The sequence below is a fragment of the Mchenga conophoros genome, linkage group LG9 (genome assembly GCF_057382185.1).
Source record: "Mchenga conophoros isolate Kocher_MC1m ecotype Shallow Benthic linkage group LG9, M_conophoros_male_GT1.1, whole genome shotgun sequence".
In the NCBI taxonomy this organism is placed as follows: Eukaryota; Metazoa; Chordata; class Actinopteri; order Cichliformes; family Cichlidae; genus Mchenga; species Mchenga conophoros.
In genome coordinates, this window is record NC_140534.1 from 25910156 (window position 1) to 25928751 (window position 18596).

Sequence of the window (18596 nt, forward strand, 5' to 3'; positions counted from 1 at the left end):
ATACACATGCTCTTCTCACAAGTAATTTTCATCAGCGCTCTGATCTTTTTTATACTATTAATTGTATCCCCTGTAGTGAGAATCCTGTTACAGTACCACAGTGTGCACCTTTAGGTGGAGCTTGGTATGAAAAAGAGGAGTCTGAGCCAGGAGAAGAACAAGAAAATGCTGAATCCGGAAAACAACATGAGAGGACTCTCATTCAGACCCGAGGAACCTTCTGAGATCCTAAACCTTCTGCTTTCCTGTTTACTTACATCTCTGTACTCTGAGGCCAGTGTCATAATAACCAGCTAGCATTTCTGTCAGTGCCTTGGCCTGACTCCACCATGGAGGAATTCCTCTGATGACTCTCCTTGTTCTAGGCTTTTTTCGTGCCTCCCTTTGATCCACTACCTATCACCCAGCACGGTGATTAAATGTCTAAGTCAACCGCCAGCCTTTTCCTTTTGTGATTGCATGGCAGCAGCACATTTTTCACATACTTTTTTTCCAGTGTCAACAGCGCGCCACCTGTTCTACACCAATTACTCTACAACAGTCTCCATAACACACCCTTCTCTCCCCCCCCCCCCCCCCCCCCGACACACACACACACACACACACACACACACACACACACACACACACACACACACACACACACACAGAGGAATAAAGTGCGCACTCACTTTAGGCAGTGAAGATATAAATGAATAACATGAAAACTAAGACCTTAAAATGGGATCGTTTTAGTTGTACCGTTCAGATAAAGGTATTTTCAGGAGTCAAGAGCTCAGATTTGGCTTGGTACAAACTCTAGGTTGATAATTACTGTTTTAAAGGCTCCTTGTTGTGCCTAAATTTATATAATAACATCAATATATACATTACTGTGCAGACGTCTTGAGCCACCGTGAATAGATGGATTTTAGTTCTGCCAATTTTTCTTTTGTCCAGTTTCCTCAAATTTTTAAGGAGACACTGCACACCATGCTGGGATATGCTGATTTTTTAAGCTAATAGCGCTTTGAGAGTCACCTTGTTGGCATATAAATAGTATTTTATGTCTGTCAAACTGTGTTAAACTTCTCAGTGATTCAACTAAAAAATGGGAACAAATTATGTGTTTTTGGAGACAGGCTGCTGGTAACAGAGTGCCGAATGATGTCATTTAAAATAGGTTCTTTGCTAAGTTGTGTCCTATGTGTAGACACAACACTGGTTTATCCCTTGAGTTAGGTGCCTTTTTATGCTTGAATGATTCAGAGGTTAGCTCTAAAGTGAAGAAAAAGCTTTCCTCTGAAAATGATCAGGTACAAGGACTGGACTGAAAAATGAGTAACAAAAAAAGACTTTCAGAAACCCCAACGAACTGCTGCTCAAGGTCACTTTAAAACATTACAAAGAGCCTGGATGCTTGGAGAGAGAAAAAATAGGGGTGCCTCAAGACAATTGCACAAAGCTGTTAACTTTGTATCCTGCCACGATCACTCAAAAATCAGTCCTAGGATACTCATTATAAAGGTGTTGACTTTAGCTATTATTGAGATAGTGCCTGTTTTTGTCCACAGACTCATGCACATCCATTCTGAAACCTCTACCATGTAGGACTTTGTTGACTTTTGCCTATTCTATTCTATTCTATTCTATTCTATTCTATTCTATTCTATTCTATGATTTTGTACTAACAACATGTTTCAGAAGCAAAAAACAGAAAATGACACGTTGCTCTGCAGCTGCAACATATTTTCAATCAAGATGGAGCTTGACCTTCTTTTTAACAGCTGAGGTTTTTGCCTTTACTCCATGTGAGGAGCACTTGGTCAGAATATCCATGCCGTGTAAAGATCCTGCTCTTCACTGGAAAATTTCCTTGCAAGATGTTTGTCTGACAGGGCTACTTTTTTCATTTTCATTTTCTTAAAGAAATAACATAAAATCCATGAAAGTGCCTGAGCACCATGACAGCTGCACACAGGAGTATTATTCATAAAATGCTTGCTTTGCCTTCCACGTATATCATGTTCAGGGATTTGTAGGCACAGTGAAAACACTGGTGTGTAAAGGCAGTTACACTGGCTGGTCATTTAAGCGTGACATGTTTGGTACAGAGGGCACTGCCAACACTCAATTTGGTGTTATTTTTAATACTCAGGAACACAGACCTGGGTGTGTAGCAGTCCTTTACGCTGTGGTCTGACTGAAGGTGGAGGCTCAAGCTCCTTTTTCAGAGCCATGAGTCTACAGCTGTACAATCTTAGCATGGCATCCAGGGCCAGTAAATCTCCATTTTCATCCCTGAGTCCCGAAACTGTGCTGAGGGGCGTGAAAGAACCCTTTGATAGGCGTGCGGTCTGCCGGGTTGGTGGCGCTGAGTGGGGGTCTGGTGAAACCACGGGGCCTCTGCAGGATCTGAAAGGTGGTAGCTGACCCCGAGCAGAGCTGTGAGTGCACATCTCTGACCATTTGACCCCAAAGGGAGAAATGAAAGAGAGAGGTTAGCAGGGGTTGAAGATGATGCAGACACTGAGAGGCAGCACAAAGTGGGGCATTTAACAGCCAGAAAAATTTGTCACTTACATAATGAAAGAAGAATTTACCACAAAAACATCATCTCAGTGACGACGACTTGCTTTTAATTAATGATCCCATTCTACAGATCAAAAAGCAAGAACATCATCCATCATGATGAGAAAAATGCATTGATGAAGCGTGCACTAATCTTTGCTCAGACATCTGCAGCTCACAGATCTCCATCTGTTTGATTACAAAGCACAAAGACTCGCTCACAGTAATAGAAATCAGTGTGCGTTACAGGAGACCTTGGCAGAAGAGTGTAGTGGTTAGAGAATATGAGATGAGTCAATAAAGTGGAAGAGGATTTCTGCAGAGTGCTGCTTGTTGGTACAGCCGTCAAGTCTGCTTACATTACACAGCATGGAAATGGAAAGGCTGTCAAGAGCGTTACGAATTACCTTTCTGTGTTTTTTGCTCAGCGTATCTTGTTTCTCCATTTTGTTTTGTTTTGTTTTTCGGCTTTCCTGCACTGTTTCGTGCTGGCAAGCAACACGAGTTTCCTCAAAAGTTTGTGTTCAGATTTATTTAGGTCTGCCTTCTTTATAAATAATGTGGGGGAAAGGCAGATTGATGGTGTCTTGGGAAATGTGATTAAAACACACGAACATACACACACACATCAGACATCAGACAGTGACTTACATTTATTACAAAGACTGGGGGATTGAACTTGCTTAATATTAAAGGTGTAATTCAGAGTCAGTGAAAAACCTTAAACTGTGTTTCACACCAGATTCTAGACAAATACAGAAATAATCCAATTTATGAATGGAAGCTCGGAAACTATTCTCGGTGATTTAGCACTTTATATAAGGAACAACAGAATTTATAGAGTGAGAAGGTATTCCTTCATGGTGTTTGATTGTAATCTAAATCTTAGATCCTGCTACTTCCTTTGTTATTCTATGAAACATACTGCTCTATATGTCTGATGGAAACTGACCATTTTTTATCCCGGCATCTTATTACTACATATTGCTGGATTTTTATTAATAGCTGCGGGGACTTTGGTGATAACGCTCAGAAAATATGACTTTTTTCAGTTCAGCCACCTTGCTGGGTGAAACATGAACTGAAGAACTTTAACAGACAAGTAGGCTTGTGTTAACAACACGCTAAGACTTTATTATACTTATCTTTATCTTTTGTTGCATTAAAAATTTGTGCAAATCAATTGCAACGCAGCGATTGTGACTCACTACAACCGGAATTTGAGTATTTTGTGACATGAATTTATATTCTCAAACATGTAGCTCACACATTCTTTTATTTCTCTTTGTAAATGTTTAGTTTTCCTTTTCTAAACTGTTAATCTTACAGTTATGTCAAACAGAAAGTTTTCACAGGACTTTTTCCACTAAGCTTTGCTGCTTTCAGAGAAATTAAGAGGCTGAGTAGAATCCAGGTGCTGCTAATCTAATGCACTTGATTAACTGGTCACCAGTTAATGCAGAGGTTTTGGCAGTTTGGATTCAGCAGCATTCAGGTGTCTTCTCAGGAGTGGATGTCACAGCAAATTCACCCCGAGGTCAGACTGTATAATGCTCGAAAAAGTGTTAAAAACAAACAAACAAAGAAACAAAAAACCCTGAAGAGCTACATGTCGGATTGAACGGGCCATAGTTAGCATGTTAAATGTTAAAGTTCACCACAGTACAAACAGAGGGAACAAGCGTGGCTTGTTTGGAAGGTTTTCCAGGAGAAAGTCTCCTTTCTCTAAAAAGAACATGACAGCACAGCTTAGGTTTGCAAAGTGGGATCTGATGAGACCACAAGACCACAAGAAGAATGTCCTCTCAACAGACGAGACCAAAGTGAAAATGGTTAATGCACAGCACCACATTTGGCAGAAACCAAACACAGCACATCAGCAAAAACACCTCATACCAGCTATCAAGCAGGGTGGTGGAGGGGTGATGATTTGGGTTCGTTTTACAGCCACAGGACCTGGGCACTATGGAGTCACTGAGTCGCACACAAACTCCTCTGTGTGCCACTTTCATGATTCAAATGTCAAGCCATCTGTCTGACAGCTAAATTATGCTTGAAATTGGGTCATACGGCAGAACGATGATCCAAAGCACAGCAGCAAATCGACAACAGAAGAATCAAGTTGTTGGAATGACGCAGTCAAAGTCCAGACCTTAACCCGACTGATATCCTGTGGAAGGACAGCAACAGACCTACGCATAAACAAATGCATGTAAAACTCAATGAACTGAAGCAGTGTTGTAAAGACAAATTCCTCCATAACGATGTGAGAGCCCGAAAGTCATCCAGAAAACAGTTACTTCAAGCTATCGCTGCAAGAAGTGGTACTACAAGCTATTAAATCATGAAGTGCACTGTTTCTGCTTTTGTTTTGTTCTGCTTTTTTAAGTTTGTGATACAGAAATAATATGAACGCACTGAGATTCATCTGAGGTTGTTGTTGGTAAGGACCAGATGATTTTCTAAAATGAAATAGGGTGTGCTTTCTTTTTATCTGGACCATATAGCTGCAAAGCCTTTCAAACAGGACTGCAGAGAGTCCTGTGGATGCGTCCTTTTTCACATGGCTGCATAAGTGCATTAAAATTCTCCCAGAAAAAAAGATTTTATTTGATTAGAAAATGCTGCATCTAGATGCGCACACACCTACAGCCCGGTCTCAAACCAGTGTTTTAAAATCCGATTTAAAAATTCAGCCAGCCTTGACTTTAATTATCTTCTCTGTCTCTTTGTGTTTTCCATCATATGAGCAGAAAGGGAAAGTGACACCACTGCAGAGGACATGTAAGCGTTGGTTTTGGCTGCCACGAAAGGGAACTAGAAGGAAATGGGTAGAAATAAAGGTTAATATCAGTCAATTAACAGTATTATCAACACTCGTGCTCAGTGTTAGATGAAAATATTCAGAGCAAAAGCAGCCCTCGTATCAGTCTGACCCTCCTTTTCCAATAGAAAGAACAGAACACTTCCTGGCAGCACTCAGCAAGGCACCGGCAGCTCTGGATAACAAATAATAGAAGGTAATTCCACAGACTAAAGCCATGGGTAATAAAATCAGATGGTCTGGAAATGTACCTATACTGAAAGGGCCCATATAACACTATAATTAAGTTGGTCTGTTACTAGTGGTTTTTGGCTTTTTTCAGACTAAGAACTGAACCGAGCACATTCAGTGTCAGTCTGGCACCAATGCCCGCTCTGAATTTCAAGGACTTTGCCAATAAATACACCCGTTATTATGAGCCATGATCTAAATCTGTGTAATGGTAAAAGTCTTTAGATTATTATCAGGATCATTATTCATTTAAAAAACAAAACACAACACAACACTGCTCTCTGGTGACAACAAGAAAACAGTGCAGGATATCCTTTCTTTATCTGGAAACACACTGAATGCATGCAGTACCGCATTTGAGCACCAGAGGACAGTAAATACCAAGATTTAAGCTTCATGTCCTCGACTCACCTCACAAAACTAACACTAACCCGTAATTGAGACGTAAAACAGCTCGATAAAGGAAGACTCCCTCTGGCCCTGACAAATTAAGGGAATTTTCATCAGTTAAATTCCTTTTCTCTTGCAGTGATTGTGTGCCACTAAACTTCACAGACTACTCTTCAGGTTAGGTTTGCAGATGAATGAAAAAAAAAAGATATGGAAGAAAGGTTATAAATAGACCACAGAAGGGAGCTAAGTGAATCCTTACTTGTTGAGATGTTAATCCCTAAATCATTATTGTAGGTTGCAAATGGCTCCTCTAAAATCCTCTCAAAAGACCTTGAAGCTGGTGCAGCGAAGCTGGGTTTAGTGTTGATCGCGTTCATATTTGCCCAGGCACAAAATGACTCTGACTGTGTCTAATTTAATATAAAGACACTTAACCAGCTTCTCAAGAGGCCTTTTTTCAGTGAATTTAGTGTTAGCAGCGAACAGGGAGGTGGGGGGTGACACATCTTACCTGCCTGTAGGAGGAAGTTCTGACCTAATTATAAAGAGTCTGATTAATTAAATATGATTATGCATCTTTCTAGGTCCATGTTTTTAACTTGAGTGTAATGTAACAGGATGAGCTTTAATCAAGAGGAAATTCTTCATTCAAATATTAACAAACATCTGACAGGAGCACGTTGATGCTGTTGTTTCTTGGATAACATTCTAGTTTGCTTTTGCCCGTATAAAACATGTATTGCGTGTACATGCACATGCACATGTATTTAGGGAGTTGAATGGTTCGCAAGGCGTAACAACCTGACTACAACCGCAATTGTTGATTGTGCTCCAGATGAAACGATGTTTTGGAGAGAAGAGCTTCGTGTGGTGTTTGGGACGCCTGTAATTTAAGTGTTTGTGGACTGCCTCCTTGAGAATTCCAGAGACAGACGATAATACATTTCCTGTCAGCCTCTCTTGCCACCTGTGCCTCACTTTCACTGAAACTAAGTGTTTCTTTCAATTTGTGCTCAAGAAAGCCCCGTGAGAATGAAAGCAAAGGGGAAGTTTGTCTTTCTCTGTAGACTCACATCTTTTTTTATTGTTGTTATTATTGGTGTTGTTTTTTGTTTGTTTCCTCACCTTCTTAATATTTTATCATTGCCTGCAGTTTTGTATCTTAGTGTGCCCAAATTTCAGGAGTGAATTAATGCATCATATTTCATTCTCTGTCACAAACATCCACAGAGACTCCGAGGCCTTCACTATAGCCTCTTTTAGTCTGCAGTGTAATGCTGCTCAGTCGCCCTGAGATCAGGTGACTGACTGGCCAGTAACCCTGAAAAGGTCTCTGGTTTTTGATTGGTTCGTCCGGTAGTCTGTTGTCCTGCTAAATCATGAGTTGTTATTCAATACGTTTTGATATATTTGGCTAAATCCAAGCCCAGTAAATGCTCCTGCCTGTCTCTGGATTCATCTGGGTGCTTCTGTCAGCCAAAGTTCCTGCCCTCTGGTCAGCCATACATGCCCGTCCTCTAAAATATCCATACACATGTTTGATAGACAGTTTATATGGTGTGTTTTAAGTGATGAGCTACTCCTCTAAGTGAAATTTACTGTTGTTTTTTTATATTTTGGCAGATAAATTCTAAATATCTTCTTCACTTGTACAGCTCACTCATAAACCCTCAAAGTAAAAGACACCTTTTATCCATTAATCCATATCAGAGCCATATTTGTGCACGCAATAATGTTTAAAAGAATATGAAACAAAGCTCAAGATTCTCAGTCACAGCTGGAGCATCACTGAGAAACTGACCGGACACAGGCACATATCAGAGCCCGCTGGTTGCCCTACATGTCAGCTGGCAAGAATTAGACAAGTCTGTGTAAAGAGGTTAAGAGCCGAGGGAGATTTCAGACGGTGTAAACCATTTATCTTAAACTGAATGTGCTCAGACAGAAAGCTTAAAGAATAATAAATGTGCAAATGCATTAAAACACATGGTGTGTGCAGGGCTATCGTGTCCCATGTAGCTGCTCTTTACAGCTCTGTCCTTTCTGTCACCAAAAGCTAACACTGATTTAAAGAACCGATGGTGTACGCAGGCTGTGCAATACGTTTTCTATTAGCTCACAGATAGTAGTGATGAGCTCATTTAAAACTTAATGATACAAGTCAAAGGGTTATGACTGAAATTCATTATGCCATTAAACAACTACTGAGCTGTATCACAAGTAGAAAAATGAAAATAATTTAAATAATAATATATGATTATATATTGCATGGTTACATTCTGAAGTGACCACTGATTTGCAGCAGTATCAGAGGGGGTGCATGAAGTTGCAGAGGGGTTTCAAACTATTTTTCACTCAGTAAATTTCGCTGGAATAAAAGTGTGTTCCTTCACCTTTTATATAAATACACTATTATGCAGATTTCTCGTAGATTGCACTTTAGTAGCTTAGATTCATGATCTCATATATCTGAAGTGTATTTGATTATATGCTTCAAGGATTGTCAAGTTACCTGGAGATGGCTTCAAAATACTAAGCGTTCCTTCAAATTAAAAGCACGAAAAGAGTCACACTAAGCACAGTGAGTATCCTTTCCGCAGTTCTGGCTGGCAGTTAGATCAACTTTAGAGCATCTTCATGACCGTGAGGTCATTTTTATCTGCTCTGGCGTTTAGCTGCCTCTCAACGCCCGTGGTTTTATTTTGAAACCAGCACCAAGAGGACGAGTGTTGCTGGTGCCTTTACACTGGTCCTCCGTGTAAAAAGCTGCTGGGAGGCTGGATTAGGATGAAGATTTAAGGAGTCACATGGACTCGGTGCACTAAGTGGTGTCCAGTTGTTGTACAACGGTCAGTCACACAATTTGTTGGAAGCTGCTTTTCAGAAACCTTTTATTTTATTAAAAGTTTTTATTTTAACTTTTTTTTTCTTCTTACACTGCGTTTCGCTCTTTTCCCTACATTTTGTGGATTTAAGAGCACAGGCACCGGTTGCTCCTTGACTTTTTTTGTTTTTGACCATGCTGCAAACTTTACACTTCTGCCATTAAAACTCGCCGTGTGATGTGAAGCTGTGAACTCCTGAAGGAAATAACTTCATATATACTCACAATGACTGAGGAAGGCAGAAGTGAGCACAGAGCTGAAAGCGGGAAGGACCTGGAGAAACAGCTGCGGTTGCGAGTGTGCGTCCTAAACGAACTTTTAAAGACTGAGCGGGACTATGTCGGGACGCTCGAGTTTCTCTCGGTGAGTGATGAGAACGGTTTTAAACAGAGAACCCTCAGAGTGCATACTTTAACGGGGAAAAACAAAACAAGCCTCGCAATAAACACAAACCAGCAAGCCTGTTTAGTATGCACGGTGCATCAGCCTGCAGGGCAAGAAGTGTTGCGCGTTCTCCTGTACAAACCCTGCATGCTGCTGCGCTGTCAGCATAACATGAGCCATAAAGTTGTCTGTAATACTGTGTGACGCCATCCTACTGATGGAGACATTTACCTTTGAAAATGCAAGTGTGAAATTGGAAGAGCAGTCACAAAGAGGCATGGCACAGCTTTAGTTCCTGCACAGCCACTGTGATGTTTAATCCTTTTCGGAGTCTGCTCATGGGCTCCTCTAAGCTCACAGTGGTTAGTCTGGCCCTCATAAACCATTAGGATGAATGGCAGGTCAACCAAGACAAAGAAATAAATGTTTCCAGGACTGTTAGGTACATCATTCTATGTTGTGTACAGCTTTACCTTAAAGCTTATTTGCCATCTTCAGAGTCACTGAAGTGCAATTCATTTAGGAAACTTGTTTAAATGGCATCTGTATCTCTACTCAGTGTGTATTTTCTTCATTTTTTTTTTTTTATTTTGTGCCCTCTACAGCATCTGTTCAGTCCAGTAATTACCCAATTTGCCACACACTTCATAAGAAGTACAGAGGAGGGCATTTTAGTCACCGGCTTTGCCAGCTTCTTATTAAATCCAGCAGGAGTGAGTTCTGCCAAAGATAGCACAGGTGGACTCAAATGCAAACCGCTGGAGTTAGCACTCAGCTGGCAGCACAACTCCAGGTTTGCACTAAAGCATAACACTTTTGGTTTCTGCACGGCAGAGTCATGGCTGTCAACTTAATGGCATTACATGAAGTGACGCCTGACTTCAAAGACAGGAGGATGTGGCGATTTTGCTGAAACCAAAAAGCTGTGAAAAGTCGTCATTGTGCACTGCTGCTTATCGAGTGCTTTAATGTGCCCAAGTGGCCGTGTAGGACGTTAATCCTGGCGGTGAACACTTTAATGCAATGCCCTGTGCCCTTTTGCCTTTCACCATATTTTTGCATTCCCAGCTTGGTGGGAAATTTGCTGTGAAGAAAGGTTGAGGGGGCACTTTGTGGTCTGCAGTTTCCCAGACCACATGTATGAATGTGTACATCCCGACCCCTCCATCACCACCGCCGCCACCGCCCAGATGTTTCCAATGGAGGACAGAGGAGCCAGAGAGGAGATGGAGCCTTTCTTAGAAGTGGCACATCAGTGGAGAAATTGAGGAGGTGATTACATGAGGGGAATGTGTCCTCAGTCCTGGAGATGGGGGGTTGGGGAATGTAGCCTCCCCCTTCCCCTTCTTTATCTCCCCTGTAGTGCTGGAACTGGGATTGATTTCACAGGTGACTGATCCCTACAAGGGCTTTCTGTTCTGGCTGGGAATGCCATGCTGGAAGCATCAGACTGGAGTCTTAATAGTGAGTTAAGTTGGTTTAGTGGAGTGATAATGATTAAAAAGATAGGAGGAGAATAAGAAGAAGACAAAGATCCGCTCTTATCAGCGGTTTTATCTTCTGGGAGATCCTGGAGGGCATCGTCAGAAACGCTCAGGATGATCAAAGACAGCCCTCCCGTGGAGAAAGGGTCACATTGAAGACTTTCATCTGATCACACAAACACATACTTGTCTTTTTCTTACTCCACTGCCAAGAGTCTAAGTGTCTCGAGGTCAGGTTGGAGGTGCCCAGTTTGTGCGGCATCGGAGGCCTTGAAGATGTGTACGCACGGTATCGCTAAAGGGTTGAGAGGGAAAAGGGTACAGCGGATCACAGGGCAGATGTTGGCAGGAGGGCGAAGGGTAGAGGGGGGTGGTCTCTGTGAGTAACTGGGCTTGGTGCCTTCTCTTGTAAAGCATATTTCCTGGAGGAGGAATTCCTCTGAGGTTAGGAAATGCTGGAGAACAATGAGGCTCCGGTTGGTAGGCAAAGTTGAACTGAAGAGCAAAGATTGTTGCTGCCGATCTGTGGGACCTAAACACAATGCACCTCGCACATACTTCACTTTTAAGGTAGTGGAAAACAGCATGGAGAACAAGGATGATTAGAGCAGTTTGTCCCAGGATAGTATGCGCCTATTGTGTGGATCTACCCGACGTCTTGTGGGAAAATATGTAGATTATATCTTAAAGCTACTGGGAAAGTTTAAATTGGGCATTGTCCTGAATTAAAACACCACCTTTTCCTCCTAATGTACTAAACATCCCCAGTATTCCGACAGTGAGAGGAAGGCTTCAGGGAAGTTGTCCGTAATATGTCTTTCCTATCTTATATAATGAACGATTATAGCAAGAGATAGTGGGTGGTGGTGGACAGTGGTATTTATCTTGGACAGCTACGAGCCAATAAAATGATAGTCATTCTTAGAAAAGCCTCAATGGGAGGAACAAATCAAGGCATAATGTAAATAGCGACTCTAATGAGGTCTTTGCTTGTCTGCAGTTTTTTAGCCACACTGTCAAACAAAATACTGCCAATGTTTGCCATTGATGGAGAGACACTGAAAGCCATTTGCTTGCATGATAAGCACTTAAGAGAAGAAGCATGCAAGAAGCTACAATAGGGGAAACCTTTCATGTCCCAATTCTGGAGGGAGATCACAAGTTAACTTAATATATTCCAAAGAGCTTTGCAGTGCATTAAGTGGTCCCTTAGCTGCTGCCTTCCTTACCCAACAAAGGCCTGAGTAATATGAGTGTAATGTTTAAAACATTTTTAATCCTTTGACTAACTTGAAATTGAATAGATGTGGTTTTTAGACCTTGCAATGCTGTAGAATTCGTACCTTTGCCTTTATCTTAGATACTGTTGATCAGCAAGGGAAGAAATTCAAGAAAAACCTCATTGCATGCGCGTGCACAGGCAACATACAGGTTATTCTTGTGCTCTCTGGACTGGAGGTGCAGCAGTTGTTGGTCCGCACTTTAAATCACTTGTGTCTTCCATGTGAATACGCCTGCAGGAAGTTAGAAATGAATCCTAATGGAAAATGCTGTTAGCTCCTAGAAAACCCAGGTATTCAAGTAAACTCTGTCTGTGTATTTGTATTTGAAGGCTCCACTGCGGTCCCTCTGGGTTTGGATTTATTTACATGGCTGGGATAGTTGCTCTGGCATGTGCCGCTGGGCCAGGAATTTTTTTTCCCTTTCTTTTTTCCTGCAACATATAACCGGCCGAATGAGGAGCCGGTTCGTCGCCTCTCAGCAGATGACCCCCGAAGGTCACAGCCTCCTGTTCCCATCCCTTTCCTGTCTGATAATCCGTGGATGTCATTTGAGAATTCAGCTCTCTCTTGTGCATGATGGAAACAGGAAGAGAAGATTCTGTTGATCTGATCAGTGCATCCTGATCAGATGAGAAAGCAAACTTGTAAACAGTGAAAGCGCAATCTTGTGCGTGTATACGTGTGCGTTTGAGAGTTCAGTGCTGCCATGTTTAAGAATTAAAATGCCATGTATATTTTGCTCTAATGGAAGTCTGCAGGTAAATTAAGCAGTTCCTTTTATTTATTTATGTATTTGTTGTTAAATAATAGATGAAGTGAGATGTATTATTTATTGAATACATACTAGGGATGAACGTTTTATTGACATTAAAAAGCGAATTACTGCATGTGGTAGGGATCAGAAGCCAGAAATGTTAAAAGCTGTTGTCTTGCTGGAGACGCTGGATCAAAGAGTGCAAAAGCAAAGTTGTGTATGAAACGTAACACAAGACGGGGCATTTTCAGCATGATGCTGGTAGACTGGGATTGTATAGTTATGAGACTGGGGCTGGGTTTTTCACGCAGAGAGCCTACCAATAGCCATTTACTGTTGCTTACATCAGTTTGTCTCTATAATAGGCTGCAGTGTGTGATAAGCGATTCCACAGAGAGGCAGTCTGCTGTATCTCCCCCGACTGCTCCCCTCTTTATTCCTTAATTACTTCCTTTTTTTTCTTCTCCAGAGCGGATGATAGCCTCATAATGTTATGGCTTCCACACCTGCCTCTTATACACTCTGCCCTTTCATATGTCACAAACCCCTGTTATTCCTTTTTTTTTCAACGTTGCTCCCAGAGCAGGTGGTGGCTGCACATGTTCCACCCGTGGATAGCCTTTAAAGAAGAGTATTTTTTTTTTCCACTTATGGATCGCTGTTTGGCTAGAGCCACGTTTCCTCGCCACCGAGCAGAATTTTAAACTTCAGACTTTCTTCATTTAGCTATGATCCAGGTTTGCAGACACACACGCGTATGCTTGTGAGAGGCTAACTAGAAGACAGAAGTGAAGCGAGGGAGAGGTGAGACGTGGTTCTCCTTGACTCTTTTTAATTGGATTTGGTCAGGCTGTCCTCTCCAAGAATACAGGCAGCTTCTCTCTTGTGTCCCCCTTGTGAGGCCCCCAAACTGATGGAGCGGCTCACTTGCATTTTAATTGCAACGCTGCTGGCACTACACAAGCGGCCTACATTTTATGCTGTGTTTGCAAGGATGTACCTCTCACATTACTGAACAATTTCATAGGTTCTCTTCCTGAATTTAAGTGATTCTCTCTCTGATTGGCTGTAAACTACTCCAAGCTGGCACTTTTTGTGCCTTTTGTAATTTTGTTTTTACAATATATGGTATAAACAATATATTCATTATAATATATTATGTTAAGCAGCATATCTTAAATCTAAATCTGCCTTTTAGCCAGCCAAGATTAGCTTGGAGAGACAAGAGCCTCGAGTCCTAGATCAATTAAAACACTAAGGAAGGTTTGTCCTTCTCTTTACTGAGCAGTGCTGTGTTGAGTAGCATCAGTGTCTTTGGCAAGCATTTCATGCATTCACCTTTCCATCCTAGATTTAGCAAATCGTTCGATAAGTCTCTTTGTAGTTGTGATCTTCCCTTCTCTCTGTCATCAGTCCACCAAACAGTTTTGAGAGTTACATGGGGGGAATTGCATATGCCCAAGCCTTTTTTTCTGTGTTAAATTTGCACTGCTAATAGGAAATGCGAAAGTGACGCAATGGCTGCCCAATTGAATGCAATGTCACTGCTTGCTGTGGACTTATATTGTCTTGTAATCCTGTTTCAGTGTCTTCTTGTTCTCTTCTACTTTGCTTTGTAATGCGTAGTTGGAAGCTGAGGGGAAATATGCACTTCATAAAGCCTGGGTTCCAGTCTCAGCTCATTCTTGTGTATCTTGGTCTGTTTTTAAAGGCTAACCATAAAAGCTAATCCTTTACAGTTGTTTTATTGGATTTTTATTTTTATTTTTTTCTGTGTTTGACCAATCAATATATACTTACCAAAGTTTGGAAAGGGCACTCAGAGTTTCTCTTCTGCTGCAAAAAGACCCTAAATATTAGGATTTTTTTTTAGTGCAGATCCAAAAATGAAAAAGTTTCTGTGGTTCTCCAAAAGGACCTGGTGTAAAGTCCCACTAGCAGATTTTAACACAGCAGAAAGCACTTTTTGCTTTTTGTCTCAGGCCATTTTTCAAGCAGGATTTCCTTCCTTCTTGGACCTTCCCATCTTTACATTGTGCTGCATGTTTCCTGCTTAAACACACATACAATCCCCCCACCAATGCCTTCACTGGCCATGGAAAGCAGTGTTGTGCTACTGTACACGCGGCCACTTAGCAACCAGGAGGCTTAACTGCATAGGCGTCAGGGCTGCATAAACCTTTGTGCTGAATCCATAGAGTAGGCTTAGCTCAGAAGGCTGCGGCGGCGGCGGGGGGAGGGCAGAGGAGAAGGAAGGATGTGATTTGACCTGTGCCAGCTGCGTTGTCACATGGTGCCTGCATGCGACAAGTACAAAAGGGCGAGATTAAGGTAGACACAGTGCTGTGAACTTGCCCGTAGCATTACCATCCTTTTGGATAACACCCCTGGAAAAAATGAAAGCATGTTTCTAAACTAAACAAAATATTCATATGTTGCTCATTAGCCGGATTAAACGATTGCCATTTAAAAAAAAGAAGTAATTGCCAGCCATGTGTTTTCATGTCTTCAATTATCTCACAAACGCTATGGCTCTTTGCTGCTACACTCTCCAATCCGATTTTGTCTTTTTCTTTTTTGATGGAGTGTTTGCTGACTATGTCTAGACAAGCTTCCATATTTCCTCTGTGGTTCAAACTCACACTTTCCATGTCATTCATGTCTCTGTCCGTCCTGCACTTCAGGGCTCTGACTCTGTACACAACCAGAGTTAGCCAGACGTGATGGGAATTTCCACTTTAGCATCAATTATTTAATTAAGCAGTTGAATAAGATTTGCTGTAAGACAAGTGTCTCTCTGTTTCTAAATAAGTTCTGTTTGCAGACATCCTTTCTGTGGCTTTCTTTTTTTTTTTTTTTGAAGATATAAAATTGCTGGACTTTGTATGAAGGATGAATTAGCCCCAATATTAGACATGTTAATTTTACACTGTCCTTTTGTAGTCAAGGCTAGAGTCTTGGTATCTGTACTGTCTGTTGGCAAGAAAACTTTCACCACATTATGAACAATAATAATAAATAATGGAGTTCCTTCAGTGTGGTGCTTTCTGATCTGGTCATTAACAGTCCAAAAAGCAGCAATGATGAGCTGAACCCTGTCAGGAAGGAGATTTATTTGGGTGGGAATACACTCAGCAGTTGTGGTTGGGCAGAATGAGAGTTGGGGAGAAACTGGCAGGGTAGTTGTTTAGTTCTCCTTTGACAAAATGTCCAGTTCTGTCATGTGTGAGAGAGGCTGACGCTGCAGGTTTCATTTTTCCTGCTGCAGATGGTTTGGAAGGTTTGAATGGTAATCAAAATGAACAATCGGGCTGTGAGACAGTCATGCTTGGGAGCGCGCCACAGATTAGGAGGCTGACAATTCTGTTTAGTCATCTCGGAGATCAATACAGTGTGCTGTGTGTGCGCCTCTGCTGGGAATCGCCAGCAATCAGTGGGTGATGGTTTGCTTGACTGCACATAGAGATTGTAGCCCTGCTCTCTGGAAATGTACTCTCATCTACTGGAGGCAAGTCTCCCCACCTAATATCCAATTTCGCAATCTTCCTAACATGTTAAACTTGCTAACCACTTGGAGTACAACGATGGGTGAAATTAAACAGACCCACAACTTGTCAGGTATTAAGCTCTGCGGACATGACCGCAAGGATCATTTTATGCTCATGTGCTCATTTCGCTTCAGTGTCGATTGTGAAAGCAGCTCGCCGAGTCAGGCAGAGACATTGGACACAGACATATTCATTAGATAAATTGCTTCATTCCAGCTGTTTATGAATGTACTTGGTGCCAGGGTCAGTGAAAGGACAGCAATAACATCAAAGTGGAGAATTTTTCTAACTTTTACAGACAATTGGGAGTTCTTAGAGATGCCTCAAAGCACATTGCTTATTGGTCTAATATTTCTTTCACAAGCCAGAACTTTGTTCCGGGCTTTTTCAGGAAAGCTCCCTAACCCTAATAACTGGTTATGCCACCCTTGGCAGTCAGGCATTTGCAATAATTGGTGAAGAGTCTTTCACATTGCTTTTTCGAAATTTTGCCCCACTCTTTTTTGCATGATTGTTATAATTCAGCTATATTGGATGTTTTTGAGCATGAATGTCCTATTTTAAGGTCATGCCAGCTCAATCAGATTTAAGTCCGAACTTCGAGTAAGACTCTCCAAAACCTTCGTTTTACTTGTTTGAGCCATGCAAAGGAGGACTTTTTGGTGTGTTTTGTATCACTGTCCTGCTGCATAACCAAACTGTGCTTGAGCTTCAGGGCATGAATTGATGGCCATACATTCTCCTTCAGGATTTTTTTGATAGAGCGCAGACTTCATGATTCCGTTTCAGTTATGGCGAGTTATTCAGGTTCTAACACAGCAAAGCCGCCCCTGACCATCACACTACCTCCACCATGTTGGACTGATGATATGATGTTCTTTTTATGTGAAGCTGTGTTTTATGCCAAATTATCAGAAAACCAATGTTCCAAAAAGTTCAACTCTTGTCTCGTTACTCTACAGAAAACTCTTCAAAAGTTCTTGGGAATCATCAAGATGTCTTTTTTGGCAAAAGTGAGATGAGCCTTTGAGTTCTTTTTCTTCTAGGGCCTCTCCCATGGACGCAATTTTTGCCCAGTCTCTTTCTTATTGTTGAATCATGAACTCTGACCTTATCTGAGACAAGTGAGGCCGGCATTTCTTCAGATCATGTTCTGGGTTCTTTTATGGCTTCCTGAATGAGGAGGCCATTAAAGATCACCAACTGTACTTTTGGAGTCATTTTGGTAGGCTGGCCACTGTTCAAAGTCTTCTGCATTTGTGGATAATGCCTCTCACCTTGGTCCACTGGAGTGCCAACGCCTTAGAAATTGCATCGTAACCCTTACCAGACTGATAGAGGTCAACAATGTTGTTTCTCAGGTATTTCTTTGTGTTAGATTGTGGTGTTTTTTTACTTTTCTATGAGGCTAATTACTTTTTCCTATAGGGCCAGGTGGGTTTAGACAACTTTTTTTGCCCATAAAAACTGAAATAATCATTTAAAAACTGCATTTTTGTATTTATTCGGTCTGTCTTTGGCTCATATTAAAACTTGCTTGATGTGAAACATTTATATGTGACAATAATGCAAAAAAAAAAAGAAATCAGAAAGGGAGCAAATATTTCACACCACTGTATTTTATATGCTGTTGTGAGAATGTCAAATTTTACAGTATTTTAATTGTTTCTCAGTTCTTATACACACAGCTTCCCAAAATAACACATATTATACAGATAAAAGGACTTTTGTTTACCAGAAGATCATGTAAAATGAATTCTCACTGTGTACTCCGCTGTAAATTAAAACCAGAGGCTTTTATTGAGTTGTAAAGATGAGCTTTAATAGCTGCTTCCAAGTTGGAATTATTAACATTCCCTGTTGTATTTATAGCGTGTGTTTCCTGTATACATTCCCAGTGGAGGAGAAAAAGTCAGCTTGGGAAAGAGGACTAATGAGATGGGAAGCACAGGATGCCTCTAGGAGGTGTCATCAGAACCTGTTGAAGCCAGGAAGGGACCTGGCTTATTGCGGGAATTGCTACAAAGAGCCTTTTCTCTCTTTTCGGATGTCTCCCAGTGTGATCTCTGCACCAGAGACTGTTTGTCTCTAGTCAGTATTTGAAGGAAATTCAGTTTTTGCTTGCCAGGAATTTGGGGTGTGTGGATACGTGTGTTTGTGTGCGTCATAGACATGTGTGTAGGTGATTTACTCTGAATTTAGCCCTTAATACTGTTTTAATTCAAAAGCAGGTCTTCTGCACGGGAAAAATGGCAAAGGC

The 18596-nt window shown here is 41.4% G+C and overlaps 1 protein-coding gene across 3 annotated transcripts in view; it reads left to right on the plus strand.

The window, feature by feature from the left end:
• Positions 1–8779: 8779 nt before the first annotated feature.
• The window catches only part of prex2 (phosphatidylinositol-3,4,5-trisphosphate-dependent Rac exchange factor 2), a 92205-nt gene continuing 82388 nt past the window's right edge, over positions 8780–18596 (plus strand). For all 3 annotated transcript variants that reach the window (XM_085287248.1, XM_085287249.1, XM_085287250.1), the window contains exon 1: positions 8780–9246. In XM_085287248.1, the coding sequence (XP_085143374.1) occupies positions 9109–9246 (138 nt within the window). In that variant the 5' untranslated portion in view covers positions 8780–9108. The remainder of the gene's footprint in view (positions 9247–18596) is intronic.